This window comes from Tachysurus fulvidraco, chromosome 11 (assembly GCF_022655615.1).
Source record: "Tachysurus fulvidraco isolate hzauxx_2018 chromosome 11, HZAU_PFXX_2.0, whole genome shotgun sequence".
Taxonomy (NCBI): Eukaryota; Metazoa; Chordata; class Actinopteri; order Siluriformes; family Bagridae; genus Tachysurus; species Tachysurus fulvidraco.
The window spans coordinates 18184632-18197799 of NC_062528.1; the positions used below are offsets into that span (position 1 = coordinate 18184632).

Sequence of the window (13168 nt, forward strand, 5' to 3'; positions counted from 1 at the left end):
ATAATCTCTTTTCTACAACAGTTTATAGAGAGCTTTTGAGGAACTAAGGGGTCAGTGCAAATTTTGAGTTCACCAAAGACCCAGCCTCTAATTCCTTCCTGCCAAAGTCTTCAAATGATTGCTGGTAAAGACCAGACCATACAGCTGACTGACAGTCACTGGCTGACCATGCAGATCAATCCCCGGTAGTCGAATATAGGACAAATTTTACTGAGGATTTGTCTTGGCTGTTTGATTCGCATTTTTATCACACTGAGCTATGTTCATCTCCAGGAGATAATGCTTTTCCAGTTTCTGTACCGTTGCTCTGATGTGAGATCAGGCTTTTGCTTTCCAACCACATCAGTGAGCTTTTGGCACTCTTGACCCTGTATCCGGTTCATCGGTTGTCCTTTCTTAGACCACTTTTGATTGTTACTAAGCACTACATATTGGAATACCCCACAAGACCTGCTGTATCTGATGCTCTTCCCCAGTCGTCACTCAGATCCTTACCCTTGCCCATTTTTCACACGCATCAAATTCATGAACTGGCTGTTCACTATATCCCACCCCTTTACAGGTGCCACAATAACAAAGTAGTCATAATGATAAACATACTAAGTGTGTTAAAGTATGACAAGATTATGAATAGGCATCCTAGGATGTGTTTGGAACAGTCTTTTGATTACGGCAGTAGCTTTAGCAGACAAACCTACTTTATATTAGCTTTAGCTTACTTTACCTACTTTAGCTTATTGGTTAAGGTGTTGAACTACTGATCAGAAGGTTACCAGTTCAAATCCCAGGCCCATTACCTGTCACTGCTTGGCAATTGAGCAAGGCCCCCAAACCTCAATTGCTCAGTTGTATAAAATGAGAAGTCGCTTTGGATAAAGGCGTCTGCCGAATGCCGAAAATATACAATATAAGTGTACCATGTTAATGATCAAACTAAATGACCAAAAAGGTTTCAGTTGTGCCTATGCTTTGATTACACATTCTTTTAACTCTCGAACGGAAAAAAAGGTCTTCCCGATACCAGAAATGCTACTGAAATGAGGGATGAGTGAATATCTATTGCTTTCATCTCAAGGCTGTGATCATGTTTTCAATTCCAATAGCTTTGATTCATGATCACACCTGGGTGATTCAGCTTTTTTCCCTGTAATAATACTCCAGGATCGACCCTTCTTGTGGATAAATGACTCGTAACTGTGCTCAGAGTTCAGAAATTGTTAGTAGAGCAGTATTCATAAATCACAAGCTCCCTTGTGGGCGTTTCTCATTAACTACTAAAAGAGTGAAATGCAAGAACAGAGAGTGTTGAACACCACTGTGAGTTTTTCAGATCTCTAATCTGTTGCCTGACATGCTAAAGTTCAGGGTCTCTGAAGGGAAAGAATCCATGTGAGTTTTTAGCACAAACAGAAGTGAAACTTTGGTGCAAATTTTGTAATGAAATAAAAGGTTTAATGTCCTAATTGAAGCGAGCACCCGTCTATGTCAACCCTTGCCCCAGCCTTTAAAACCCCACAATTAGGAGAACTAATGACAGAGTGACTCACAGCTTATTAAGCTAAACAAGCTTAATCCATTCTGCTTTCATCGGTCTTTTAGAAAAGCAATTGAATTACAGAACACATGCACAGAGACAGTGCTTTCATATCCGAGATCCTTAATTACGCCCGAATATTGCCACTAAAGAAACAATATGCTCACGCATCTTATTCTTATCTTCTTTCTCCCGTTGGCTTTCTCAATTTCGCACTGTGTTTTTTTGGCAACTTTTTTAATCAGTTCCTTAGATGTGTGGGATTTGCTTCTCCGAAGGAATGATGTCTTGTGCTTCTCTAATTAGCATGTGTTGTTTGCTTCCTGTACACTGCTAAATCTGCCTTTCCTCTCATTTTGTTTTCTCAGGTCCAGAAGACTGAAAGACTTCCCCATGAAAGTCAACTCGGTGAGTGTTCTATTTAGAGATTTAATTTTTTTTTTGCCTTATTTTAATGAAATGAAACTTTTCCTTTGATTAATATGCATCAAGTTTACATACTTTTCTTGTTTTTTTTTTTTATGATTGAGTTGCAATTAATCTTATCAAACTAGTAACAAGTAATATGCATAGTATAAAAATCTCTTTATTGTATAAATGATGTGGGTTTCTTCCTTATACGTTCTGTCTTAATATTTTGATGGTCAAGTGCTCAACGTTTTACATTTTATCATTACGTTGTAGTATAGATCAGTGCAAACCAGGTATTTTAGAAGTGTGGGAGCAGTGCAATGTATAACATCATGCCTGTGATAGCCAGCGGCTTCGGGTAATGTTTACGTCAAACATCAGAATGGGAAAAAAGTCATCTGTGTGATTTTGACCGTGGCATGATTGTGGCCAGATGGGCTGGTGTAAGTATTTCTATAACTGATGATCTCTTAAGATTTTCAGTCTCTAGAGTTTTCTCAGAACAGTGCAATAAAGTAATGACATCCAGTGAGTGGCATTTCTGTGGATGGAAAGCTCTTGTTGATGAGAAAGGTCAACAGAGCATGGCCAGACTGCTTTCAGTTGACAGCAAGGCTACAATAGCAAAGATAACCAGTCTGTACTGTTGAGCAGACAAGCATCTCAGAATGCACAACACATCGAACCTTGACCTCATGAGCTACAGTACAATAGCAGAAGACCATGCCTGGTTCCACATCAAGAGCAGAAAGCTGAGGCTGCTCTGGGCACAGACTCACCGAGGACAGCTGAAGACTAAAAAAAATGTAGCTTGGCCTGAGGAGTCTTGATTTCTGCTGAGATGATAGAGTCAGATGTTAGAGTCAGAACTTGGCACCAATGGCATGAATCCATGAACCTAACCTGCCTTGTGTCAGTAGTCCAGGCTTGTGGTGGGGTGGCACACTTTGGGCTGGTTGAAACCAATCCATCATTACTGGAATACAGACAGAATTGTTGCTGACCATGCGCATATTTTCAGGACCACAATTTATCATCTTGTGGCTACTTCCAGCATGATAATGCACCATGCCACAAAGCAAAAGTTGTCTGGGACTGTTTTTTTTTAACATGACAATGAGTTCAGTGTGCTTTAGTGGCCTTCACAGTCACCGGATCTAAATCCTGTGGAACATCTTCGGGATGTAATAGAACGGGAGAGTCACATCATGTAGAGGATGCAGTCGTGTCAACATGGACCAGAATCTTAAAGGAATGTTTCAAACACCTTGTGGAATCCATGCTATGAGGAAATTGCTCTGTTTTAAGTGCAACACCGTATTGTAAACAGTATGGGGATGTGGTAGCCTAGCGGTTAAGCTGTTGGACTATTGGATGGTGGTAAGTTTGAATCCCAGGTACACTAAGCTGCCACTGCTGGGCCCCCGAGCAAGGCTCTTAACCCTTCATTGTATAAATTGAAATTAAAATGTAAGTTGCTTTGGCTTAGAGTGTCTGCCAAATGCTGTAAAGTATGTATAGTGTTACTGATAAACTGCTCAGTGGGTGTATGTATTGTTAGGATAAAATGATTCATTCCATGCAGGATTTAGAAACATCCGAAAACTTGGAAATTAATGCTATTAAATTCCATATGTTTAGATATGTCTGGATATCGTTCTCCAAATAATATATCCACACCACGGTTCAAAATCTGTTGTGTTCAGAAATTTTCTTATTTTCTAAACCAACACATTGTCCCTTTTTTCCTCAAATTGCAATTTATGGGGTTTTTTTTGTTTTGTTTTTTGTGACCTTTAATAGAAGCAGGAAAACTACATAGAAAGAATGGGTAGTTTTAATGTGTTTTGAAAAGCCAAGAAGCAAAACAAAAAAACAAAACAAAAAAAACAGTCTACTCCACGAACTCATGAAAATAAGTCCTGCTTTATTTTTTATTTTTCCTTGAGAAATATTGAATAAACAGAAAGTACACACAACCCCCATGGCAAGATCTGCATGATGCCAGTCATTCGTTACTTCGATGTTTGTTACAGCAATTAAGCTTACTGTTCTGATTTCTTTCATCTCAGCACTTCACGATTCTGTTCACTTCAAGTAGACAATGATGGAGTACTTTCTGCACACATGATTATAATTATCCCCCCTCGAACTGCTGATGCAAATAAGGCTTGAACGATGTCTAAGTGGACAAAGCAGCTCGTAACAGCTTCGCTTTTTTTCTGTTTCCTTTCCGCAACACGAAGCTGGTTTTTGCAGGATAGCGTAATTAGAAGAGGAGAGAGAGAGAGAGAGAGAGAGAGAGAGAGAGAGAGAGAGAGAGAGAAGAGTAGGTGGAAAGGTACAGAACGAGGGAAATGATAGAGAGAGATGATAGAAGATAAACTGTTTGTCATAGCCTCAATAGCATTTTTAATTATGCATGAAAATGAAATTGAATTTTGTAAATGAGGAGAGCAAGTTTGCCTCATTTCTCCTCAGCTTGATTAAAAGCGATGGCTGAGCTTTAAAACTTTTCGCACCGAGACGGGGATCAAGGACAGCAAGTCATCTGCATCGTTAGGAAGATACTGAGACGAGAAGTGTAATGACTTCCATTTATGAAACGTGCCAGGATGATTCTGTTCACAGGTATTCAGAGTGTAGAGCGTTCGAGCGGAAAAGCTAAATAATGGTTCTTTAACCAGAGAAGGCATCACATTTCTGTGTAATTAACCCTATGTTTGTGGTTATGATGATCAGATCTTATAGCCTGTGGATTTTTTTTTACATTTTATCTACCAAATATAGTTTTTGTCTTGCTTATATCCCAATTCCAAATACATTTCTAGCATTTTAAACAAGAGAAACTTTTCTATATTTGAAAGATTATGATTACGATTATGTTCTTGTCACTTCAGCATGTGATATATGACATAGCAAGTATAACATGCATTGTGTTAAAAAAAAAATCACATTTTTATTCCACTCATTCACTCATTTTCTACCGCTTATCCGAACTACCTCGGGTCACGGGGATCTCAGGCATCATCAGGCATCAAGGCAGGATACACCCTGGACGGGGTGCCAACCCATCACAGGGCACACACACACTCTCATTCACTCACACACTCACATACTATGGACAATTTTACAGAGATGCCAATCAACCTACCATGCATGTCTTTGGACTGGGGGAGGAAACCGGAGTACCCGGAGGAAACCCCCTAGGCACGGGGAGAACATGCAAACTCCACACACACAAGGCGGAGGTGGGGATTGAACCCCAACCCTGGAGGTGTGAGGCGAACGTGCCAACCACTAAGCCATTGTGCCCCCCCCCCATATTTATTTATTTTAAATTTAATTGTTTTTACCAGCACATAGTTCAGATCCTTACAGAACATAATCTCTGTAAGCTGTTAGCCAAAGCAAGTTATAATGTAAATACTAAAATGTTCCCATTGTAGTTTTATATATAAACATATATAATATGTGTGGTTTCTTAAAATGAGGTTTATAAATATGTTATAGGCAGAAAAATTACGTCTTTTAAATGTCCATTTTCTGTAGGGAATCTAACGTCTACCCAGGACTCATTATGCCATCACAATGTACCAATCAGTTTACAAGGCATGTATTTGTAGACTGGGGGAAGAAACCGGAGTACTCAGAAGAAACCCCGGAAGCTCCAGAAGAACATGTAAACTCTATGTACGCAGGGCAGAGTTGGGTATCGAACCCCCAAAGCTGGAGTTGTGAGGCAGAAATTCTAGGCATTAAGCCACAAAATTATCGTTCAGGTCTGTTTAACATTTGATTTCTAGGATATGACCTAACAATCCTTCAGTTATTTAACTACCACCTTTTCAGTAAACACAGACATAAAGCAACTAAATGTTTAAGCAAAAATATCCCTCACCATGTGTCATTACAGGGAATTTACAGAGCTTGTGTAGACAGCTCACAATTTAGGAATAAGGAGAGTTAAATGGCTCATGTGCATGTTGATATCCAGCTACAGTATTCAGAAATACATCAGCCAATTGACAAGCAATACATTGTGCAGTAGTGCATGATTAAAAAGGTTTTATTCTTTTCTTCTTCATGTCTCTAGTCTATAATGTGTGCATCGCGTTCGAGCACCGTGTGCAATTTGAAATGCGTCAGCACAGGACAACCCAGGCCTCCAGCAGTCTGTCTTTAAACTAGATTTGTGCGGTAATGTCAAGCAAAATTACTAAATTTCACTGAGTGTGTTTGAATGGCAATTCATGCTGACATTAGATTAAAACCAAGCTTTCGTTTCCATTTAAAACTACATTTAGCTGGAGTAGCTGCTAGCGAACTGTCTGAGAAGTCTGTAATTTCTTCACCGCAGGAATCAGTGCTCATATATTCAACATAGAAAACAAGCCAGGAAATGAAATCATTATTGACACATTGGAACATGTTAATTAAAAATATGAAATTTCTGAGAATACAGACTTTGAAAGCCTGAAGAAGGTTTTTTGTGTGGCATTTGCTTTTGAAACAGCACAAGGTCGTGAATACTTGGAGATTGGACTAGACTGGACTATTGTTATGAGGTTTTGGTTGTCTGCATCTTTAAGCAAGCTTTAAAGAAGAAAGCAGCAGCCCGCATCCTAAACAGAAAAAGAAAGTCAGAGCACGTTATCCCAGTCTTATTCACACCGGCTTGGCTGCCCATTCAGATCCACATTAGTTCCAGTCTGCCGTATCTCACTAATCTCCCGAAGTATTATAACCCATTCTGATGTTCTGAGCACTTTTTTGTTATATCTTCATGTTATATCTATAAAACCTCGAAACAACTACACATAAGTGTAGGAATTCCAGATCAATCACATAATAAAAAATTAAAATCAGACATTATGTACTATATTCATCTACCTTAATCGTACATCATGTACTAACTCCTTAGTGATTGTAGGAACAAACAGACAGTAAATCTAATTGCCACATACAGATATTACCTAAACCAGACACCGGTAATACCAATGGTAAGCAGCAGCCAGATGTGCACAACGTACTCATAAGGACATAAACGAGCAGTTGTTGCAGCTGTTAAATGGAACATTTATTATGCTCTCCCTTATGTCTATTAGCTTGGAATGTGAAGTGAGCTGTGGAAAGCTGCTATATGTAGAAAACATACACAGTATTTTGACAGAAAAGCGGTTAAGGGTAATGGGTTGTTGATTGGAGGATCAGGGTTCCATCCCAACCTCCCAATGTTGGGATATGCGAAGAAAGAATTTCACTATACTTAAATGTACATTTGACAAATTAAAGGCTTCTTTTATTCTCCTATGCAGAAATTTTAGGCAGGTATTTTCTTTTAAAATATGTATTTTAATTGTTTGTTTATCAATTAACAAAATGCAAACAAGAGAAATCGAAATCAAATCCATATTTGATATGACTACCCTTTAGCATCAGTTCCTTATGATTGCACACTTTGTACACTTGAACAAAGTCAGAGATTTTGTAGAATCCGAATCATGTGTATAACCAACCAAGTATACCAGGTGCTAATGATCATCAATTTCATATGTAGGTTGAAAAACAGTCATTAACGTAAGCAGAACCAGTTGTGTAAGAGCTTAAAACTGGGTGAGGAACAGCCAAATTCTAGACTTAGATGAGGTTGTGGAAGACAGTTTCATGTCACAGGTCATACACCACAGCAACAAGAGACAAGGTAGTTCTACTGTATCAGCAACGTCTCTCCCAAGCAAAGATTTTAGCAGACTGGGGTTTCAAGTGGCGCTGTTCAAGCTATTTTGAAGAAACACAAAGAAGTGCAGGGTTTGTTGAGGACCATGGTGCTATGGTTGCTGTGGTACTTAATGCCTCAGATAAAAGACACTTTGATGATGTCCAGCAGTACCATCAGGAAAGAACTGGCAACCAGTGGGACCCGGGACACCCATGTTCGTCTGGCTAAAATTGGCTTTCATAGAACTGTAGCCCAAAAGCCTTACCTTAAACATGGAAGCAAGGTTAAGAAACTCAACTATGAATGAAAACCTAGTAATTCACACTGAGAAGCATTTCAAGCGATTGCAATAAAAACTGAACGTATGGCCAAAAGTATATAGACACTATGTGAATAGGTTAATTTTGAGCCCACTTTTTAGCCCATAGTTCTGTGTTGTACTATAGTTCTGTACAGTATGTAGCTCTGTGTATTTAAAGCACCAGGGTCCTAGATGAATGTTGTTACAATACAGTATATGGTCAACATGACAATAAAAGCCTCTTGACTTGACCTGAATGTTGAATATTCCATACCCGTCTGATGGGCATGGATTTATTTCCCCTCTGATGTTAATACAGCTTTCACTCTTTAGGCCACTAGAGTTCTTCCATTCCAACCTTGGAAAACTGTGTAGCTCGATCAGAATCTCGAATCTAGATCAGGACCAATTTTATATGTGAAAGGCTGGATGCAGAGTTTTATTCCAGCCAAGCAGAAGCCACCCCTGAGTCTACTGAAAGCCAAGATCACGTGATCACGGTTCCTTCTTGAACGAAAATCTGCAGCCACACCAGCTTTTTCGGATACACCATTTAGAATATGTGTTGTATGTGTGTTTGTTTTTTCATTTCTTTCCTCCAGCGTGGAGACCATAATACCCTCGTTCTCTTGTTTCCTTTGTTTTTCTATTTTCTTTTTCTATTTACATCTTGTCTGAATGTATCCTTGGGCCCGAGTCATAGCTATGAATCTTATGTAAACCAAAATCTGCCTCAGGCCAGTAAACACTATATAGTTTTTATTTTTCTTCAAAACACAGATTACACCCAGTCAGAGACCAGAAAAGTGAATCCTCACCGACAGAGTAATTTAGTTTTAGACAAGATCTCTCCTACAGCTAGAAACGAAAGCCCAAGCCATTCTTCACAAGCAGATTTTAGCAGTTGGGATTGTGCTGATTGTTATCTATTGATTTTAAATCTTATTAAGACAGTATCTATAACCAAAAGATGTGTGTGCTGTTATTTTCGGATTCCTTATCTGGCTCAGCACCAAAAATGTTCCCAATCGCTGCAGTTTTTTTTAAATTTATTTTTATTTTTTAGCCAGCAGCAATTCTGAGAGAAGCCATCTGTTTATGTTCTTAAGGATGATCCGGGCAAAGCATGTTTTAGCTGACTGTATCTTCATCTCAGCACGTTTGAAGAAGTTTAGAGAGGTTCTTGCTTGAGTCCTGGCCTTACAGTACAAAGCGAGAGAGAAGGAAGAAAGCCCATTGCGAATGGATCAGCTTTCTCTTCATCCTACTTTCTTCTTTCTTCTTATTGTTTATCAAACATGCCCTGAAAATGGCTGCTTCTTATATATTAAAAAAAAGCCCGTTTTTGATCCGCTGGTTACTGGTGCTCATATATTCTTGGCAGCTAAAAGCTCTGGGCTTTTTTATCTACATTGCAAATATTATTCTAGCTTGATTCAAGTCCTTGGAGCTGCATACAGATGATGAGATGAGATTTGAAACACAGTATTCACCTTCAGGTCCATTGTTGTTGATTCAACCTAGGAGGTTATTAGACTCATTATCAGAGTTTTTCTCAGGCCCAAAGACACCTCTAATGAGAGAGATTATAACTGGCTCAAGCTTCCTCGCAAGCTTCCATGCATAACGTCAGATGTGTAATCTAACTAGGATTCCTGACTGACAGAGAATTCTAATGAGCTTGTTCTGTCTGGCTTTTCTCTGTTTCTGGTCAGGTTTAATGTTAAACATTGCCACTGTGTATCTCATGTTAGACTCTAATTTCGATCGTTGACCCAACGATTTTCAGCCGATTTTCGACTTGACACTTGAAACTGTAAATTTACCCAACTTCCAACTGAACTTGACTTTTAACTCAACTCTAAACTTGACACTAAAGTTTCTGAACTCGGATCTTGATTCTGAACTCGAAGCTTGATTTTAATCACTAAACTTTCCAATCTTTGACCTGACTCAAAACTATTTTAATTACATTTATCTCTCAATTCAACTCCATTCTAAATAGGACTGTAAACTTTGCTCTCGACTCTAGATTTAAGTCTCAAATCAACTCTTGAATCAGCTCTCTTTGCTTAATGCACAGCTTGACTCTAAACTAAACTCTAAAATGAACTCTAATCTCTAAACTCTGCTCTTGACTTTAAATGTGACTCAACTCAACTCTAAACTCTACTAGAAACTCATCTTGACTCAAATTAAAACTTGTCTCTGCACAGAAGTCTAATGATTTTGTCATTTTTATTTTTACATCCACCGTGTGTTTTGAGCTTTTGATTGGTTCTTGTGGAAAGCATGAATATGAGATCGATTAGCAGAGAATTCCACATGGTTTCATCATTACACAGGCTCATGGTTAAGCCTCATCTTTCTCGAATGAATATTTTTTTTTGATCACACAAAGCACATTACAGCTTCACTTAATATGTGATGTTTCAGTTGCTACTTCTTTGTATTGAAAGTATTTTTATGTGCTACTCTATCTTTTTTTAATATCTCTTTTTTACTGTCTCTCTAATGTATTCAGTTTAAAAGGGTGAAAAAATAGGATTGAGGGATAACCTTAAATCACATCATGTAAAGTGCAATGATATGAGTCACTCGAAAAGAGCAAAATGGACACTGAAACAATGAACATTGGGTCATAGGTGCACATCTCTCTCTCTCTCTCTCTCTCTCTCTCTCTCTCTCTCTCTCTCTCCCTCCCTTTTGCTTTCTCTCTCACTGAACATGGAGATTATGCACATACTGTAGAGAGTATGGTATCCTTTCTGGCATGTTCGTAGCTCACTTGAAAGGTGTAATAGTAACATTGTGTAACATGGTGTAACAGCAGTGGGATGGAGGAATGGAGTCATGGTTGTATGCTTTAAAAAGGTCTCTTTAATGCAGACACAAAAACCACCCTAAAAAAATTGGACTTTGATAAAAGTATTTTCACTTTCTAATTTTATTTGGTGCAACATCACTTAATTTGGTGCATCTGTGACCAGGAGTAAAACAAGAGCCACAAGAGGTAGGGTAACGTCATCATATCACCACGAAGAATGAACCATATCCAAAAGGTGTAACTGTTGACACAAGAGGAAGCTGGAAGGGATCTAACACAGATTGTATCCAAAAAAACATAAAACCACAACCGCTCAACCCAATGACATAACTCTCCTACCTTTTAGCTTGAATGGCCACTTGAATCTTGACTCTAAAACCGACTCTCGTTTTATCTCCCACAATGACTCGCAGCTGTCAACACAATTCAGCACTCTATATATATATATATTTTTTTACTTTTTTGCATTTAATAGTCAAATAGCACATGGTATATTAGGAGTGTTCTCCTGCTGTGTACAGCATCCCAATAAAACTCAAAAAGCATTCATGGATAGCGAATATATGAGTCCTCTCCCTGCAGTCCTAACTTTAGCTGGCCGGAAAACACACAGAAAAGATGATGGCCGTCATCTAATAATAAAGAGACAAGACAGACAAACAAGCCTGGTTCAGTTCAATAAAACAGCAGAGAATGACAGGAAACTCAGGAGAGAATCTTTCTAAAACAGAACATTTCAAATTATAGTGGAGGTCCGTCTTAAACTAGAGGGAAACAAACGGATAATCTGGCAATAAACCTGACATTCATTCTCCTTCAGTGCTGAGGAATTGTATAGCTACTGTATATTCCAGGTGTAACTCTAGATGTGTTGTTATAATTTGAGGATAAATTAACTAAAGCTACAGCTCCATGTTCTGTTTGGGCAACATTTTGATTTTGAAGTGCTATAATTGATCATCTGTTGTTCGTAAGCTATAAAAATCAAAGGATTAAAGCTACAAGCAGCCTGATATTATTGACATTGTCCAAATAAACAAGGACAAGATGTAGGGTTCAATGGCAGATGGCAGATAAACCTCTCAGAAGCCATATGCACTTTTTTCTACACCATGATTGAATCAGCCTTCTGGTGAAGGAGGGTGTACACTGCCCTGTTGTTCTCTTGGTTTTTTTGTTGTTTTTTTTTACTTAACAATGATACGGAGATCAGATTCTGGTACCCTTTCTGGTACTCCACAGACTTCGGTTGCATTGTTATGGGACCATAAGCGGTCGGGCTGTACAATGTGTTCACATAACATGAAATCGAGTGAATATGATACTAATATAAACTCTAATCTAGTGTCTCAGTCCATTTCAGAACCCAAGCTAAATATCCTTTTCAGATGAAGTATATTATTTAAAAAGTGGATCTTTAATAATTGTTCTTTTAATTGTTTAGGAATATTTTAGCAGTATGCCAGTCAGAAAACACAGCAGTTAGCATACACAAATCAAACATCTACTCAACTATATTCTCAAATTTTAATGCCACTAAACTCTCAACTAGACTCTCAATTCGCCTCTTATAATGACTCAACATGACTCGGCACTTTGACTCTCAACTCTTATCTTGGTTGAACTTGACCCTAAAGTTTGACACTCAACTTGACTCTTGAGTTTGACTCAACACAACTCAACACTGAACTCAAATCTCAACCAGACACTTGATTTGAAATCTGAACTCGACTCTTAGCTCGACTCTTCTGCCAATTCGACTCTCGAGTCACCCATCTACACAAATTTTCCCTCTCAACACCCTATTCCTGTAGTTGTTTTCATTTTGACTCGACTCCGAAACCCGACTCTCAACTCTACTCTACTCTCAACTTGACTCTCAGTCCTTAGGTGAACTCTAAACTTCCTCTACAGTTCATAATTATGTCATGATGATGCAATAGCTGCCATGCTTCTCTCTGGCTTTCTGTATGAAAAGAAATGTTCGTTACTAAGTCTATTATTTAAATTGAGAGGCAAATGAGACAAAACTTGGAATTGGGATTCTGCTTCTATAAGGTTGGCAGTTTTAATTTGGGGATACGATGTTATTATTCTAACTACATTCATGCCTCTTATCATTCACCTTTTCATCTGGGAAGCTCACTGTTCTCTGTCGTGACTCACTCGATATTGCAAATATCCATCTTTCTCTCAGCATGTTGTCATTATTCTATGACTGAATTGAAAGATGATGAAGCTGCAGGAAGCCTGAGAGAAGCCTGTCACCATGGCTTTGTGCTCGGCAAATGCTCCACACACACTCTCACATACGCGTCTACACACTCACTTAAAAACACACACACACACGCACAGACGCTCGCTTTGTTTCCT

At 38.6% G+C, this 13168-nt stretch overlaps 1 protein-coding gene across 2 annotated transcripts in view; it reads left to right on the plus strand.

Moving 5' to 3' along the window:
• b3glcta (beta 3-glucosyltransferase a) overlaps positions 1–13168 on the plus strand; it is a 150466-nt gene that overhangs the window by 35363 nt on the left and 101935 nt on the right. For both annotated transcript variants that reach the window (XM_047820503.1, XM_027157204.2), the window contains exon 3: positions 1903–1942. In XM_047820503.1, coding sequence (XP_047676459.1) covers positions 1903–1942 — 40 coding nt within the window. The remainder of the gene's footprint in view (positions 1–1902; positions 1943–13168) is intronic.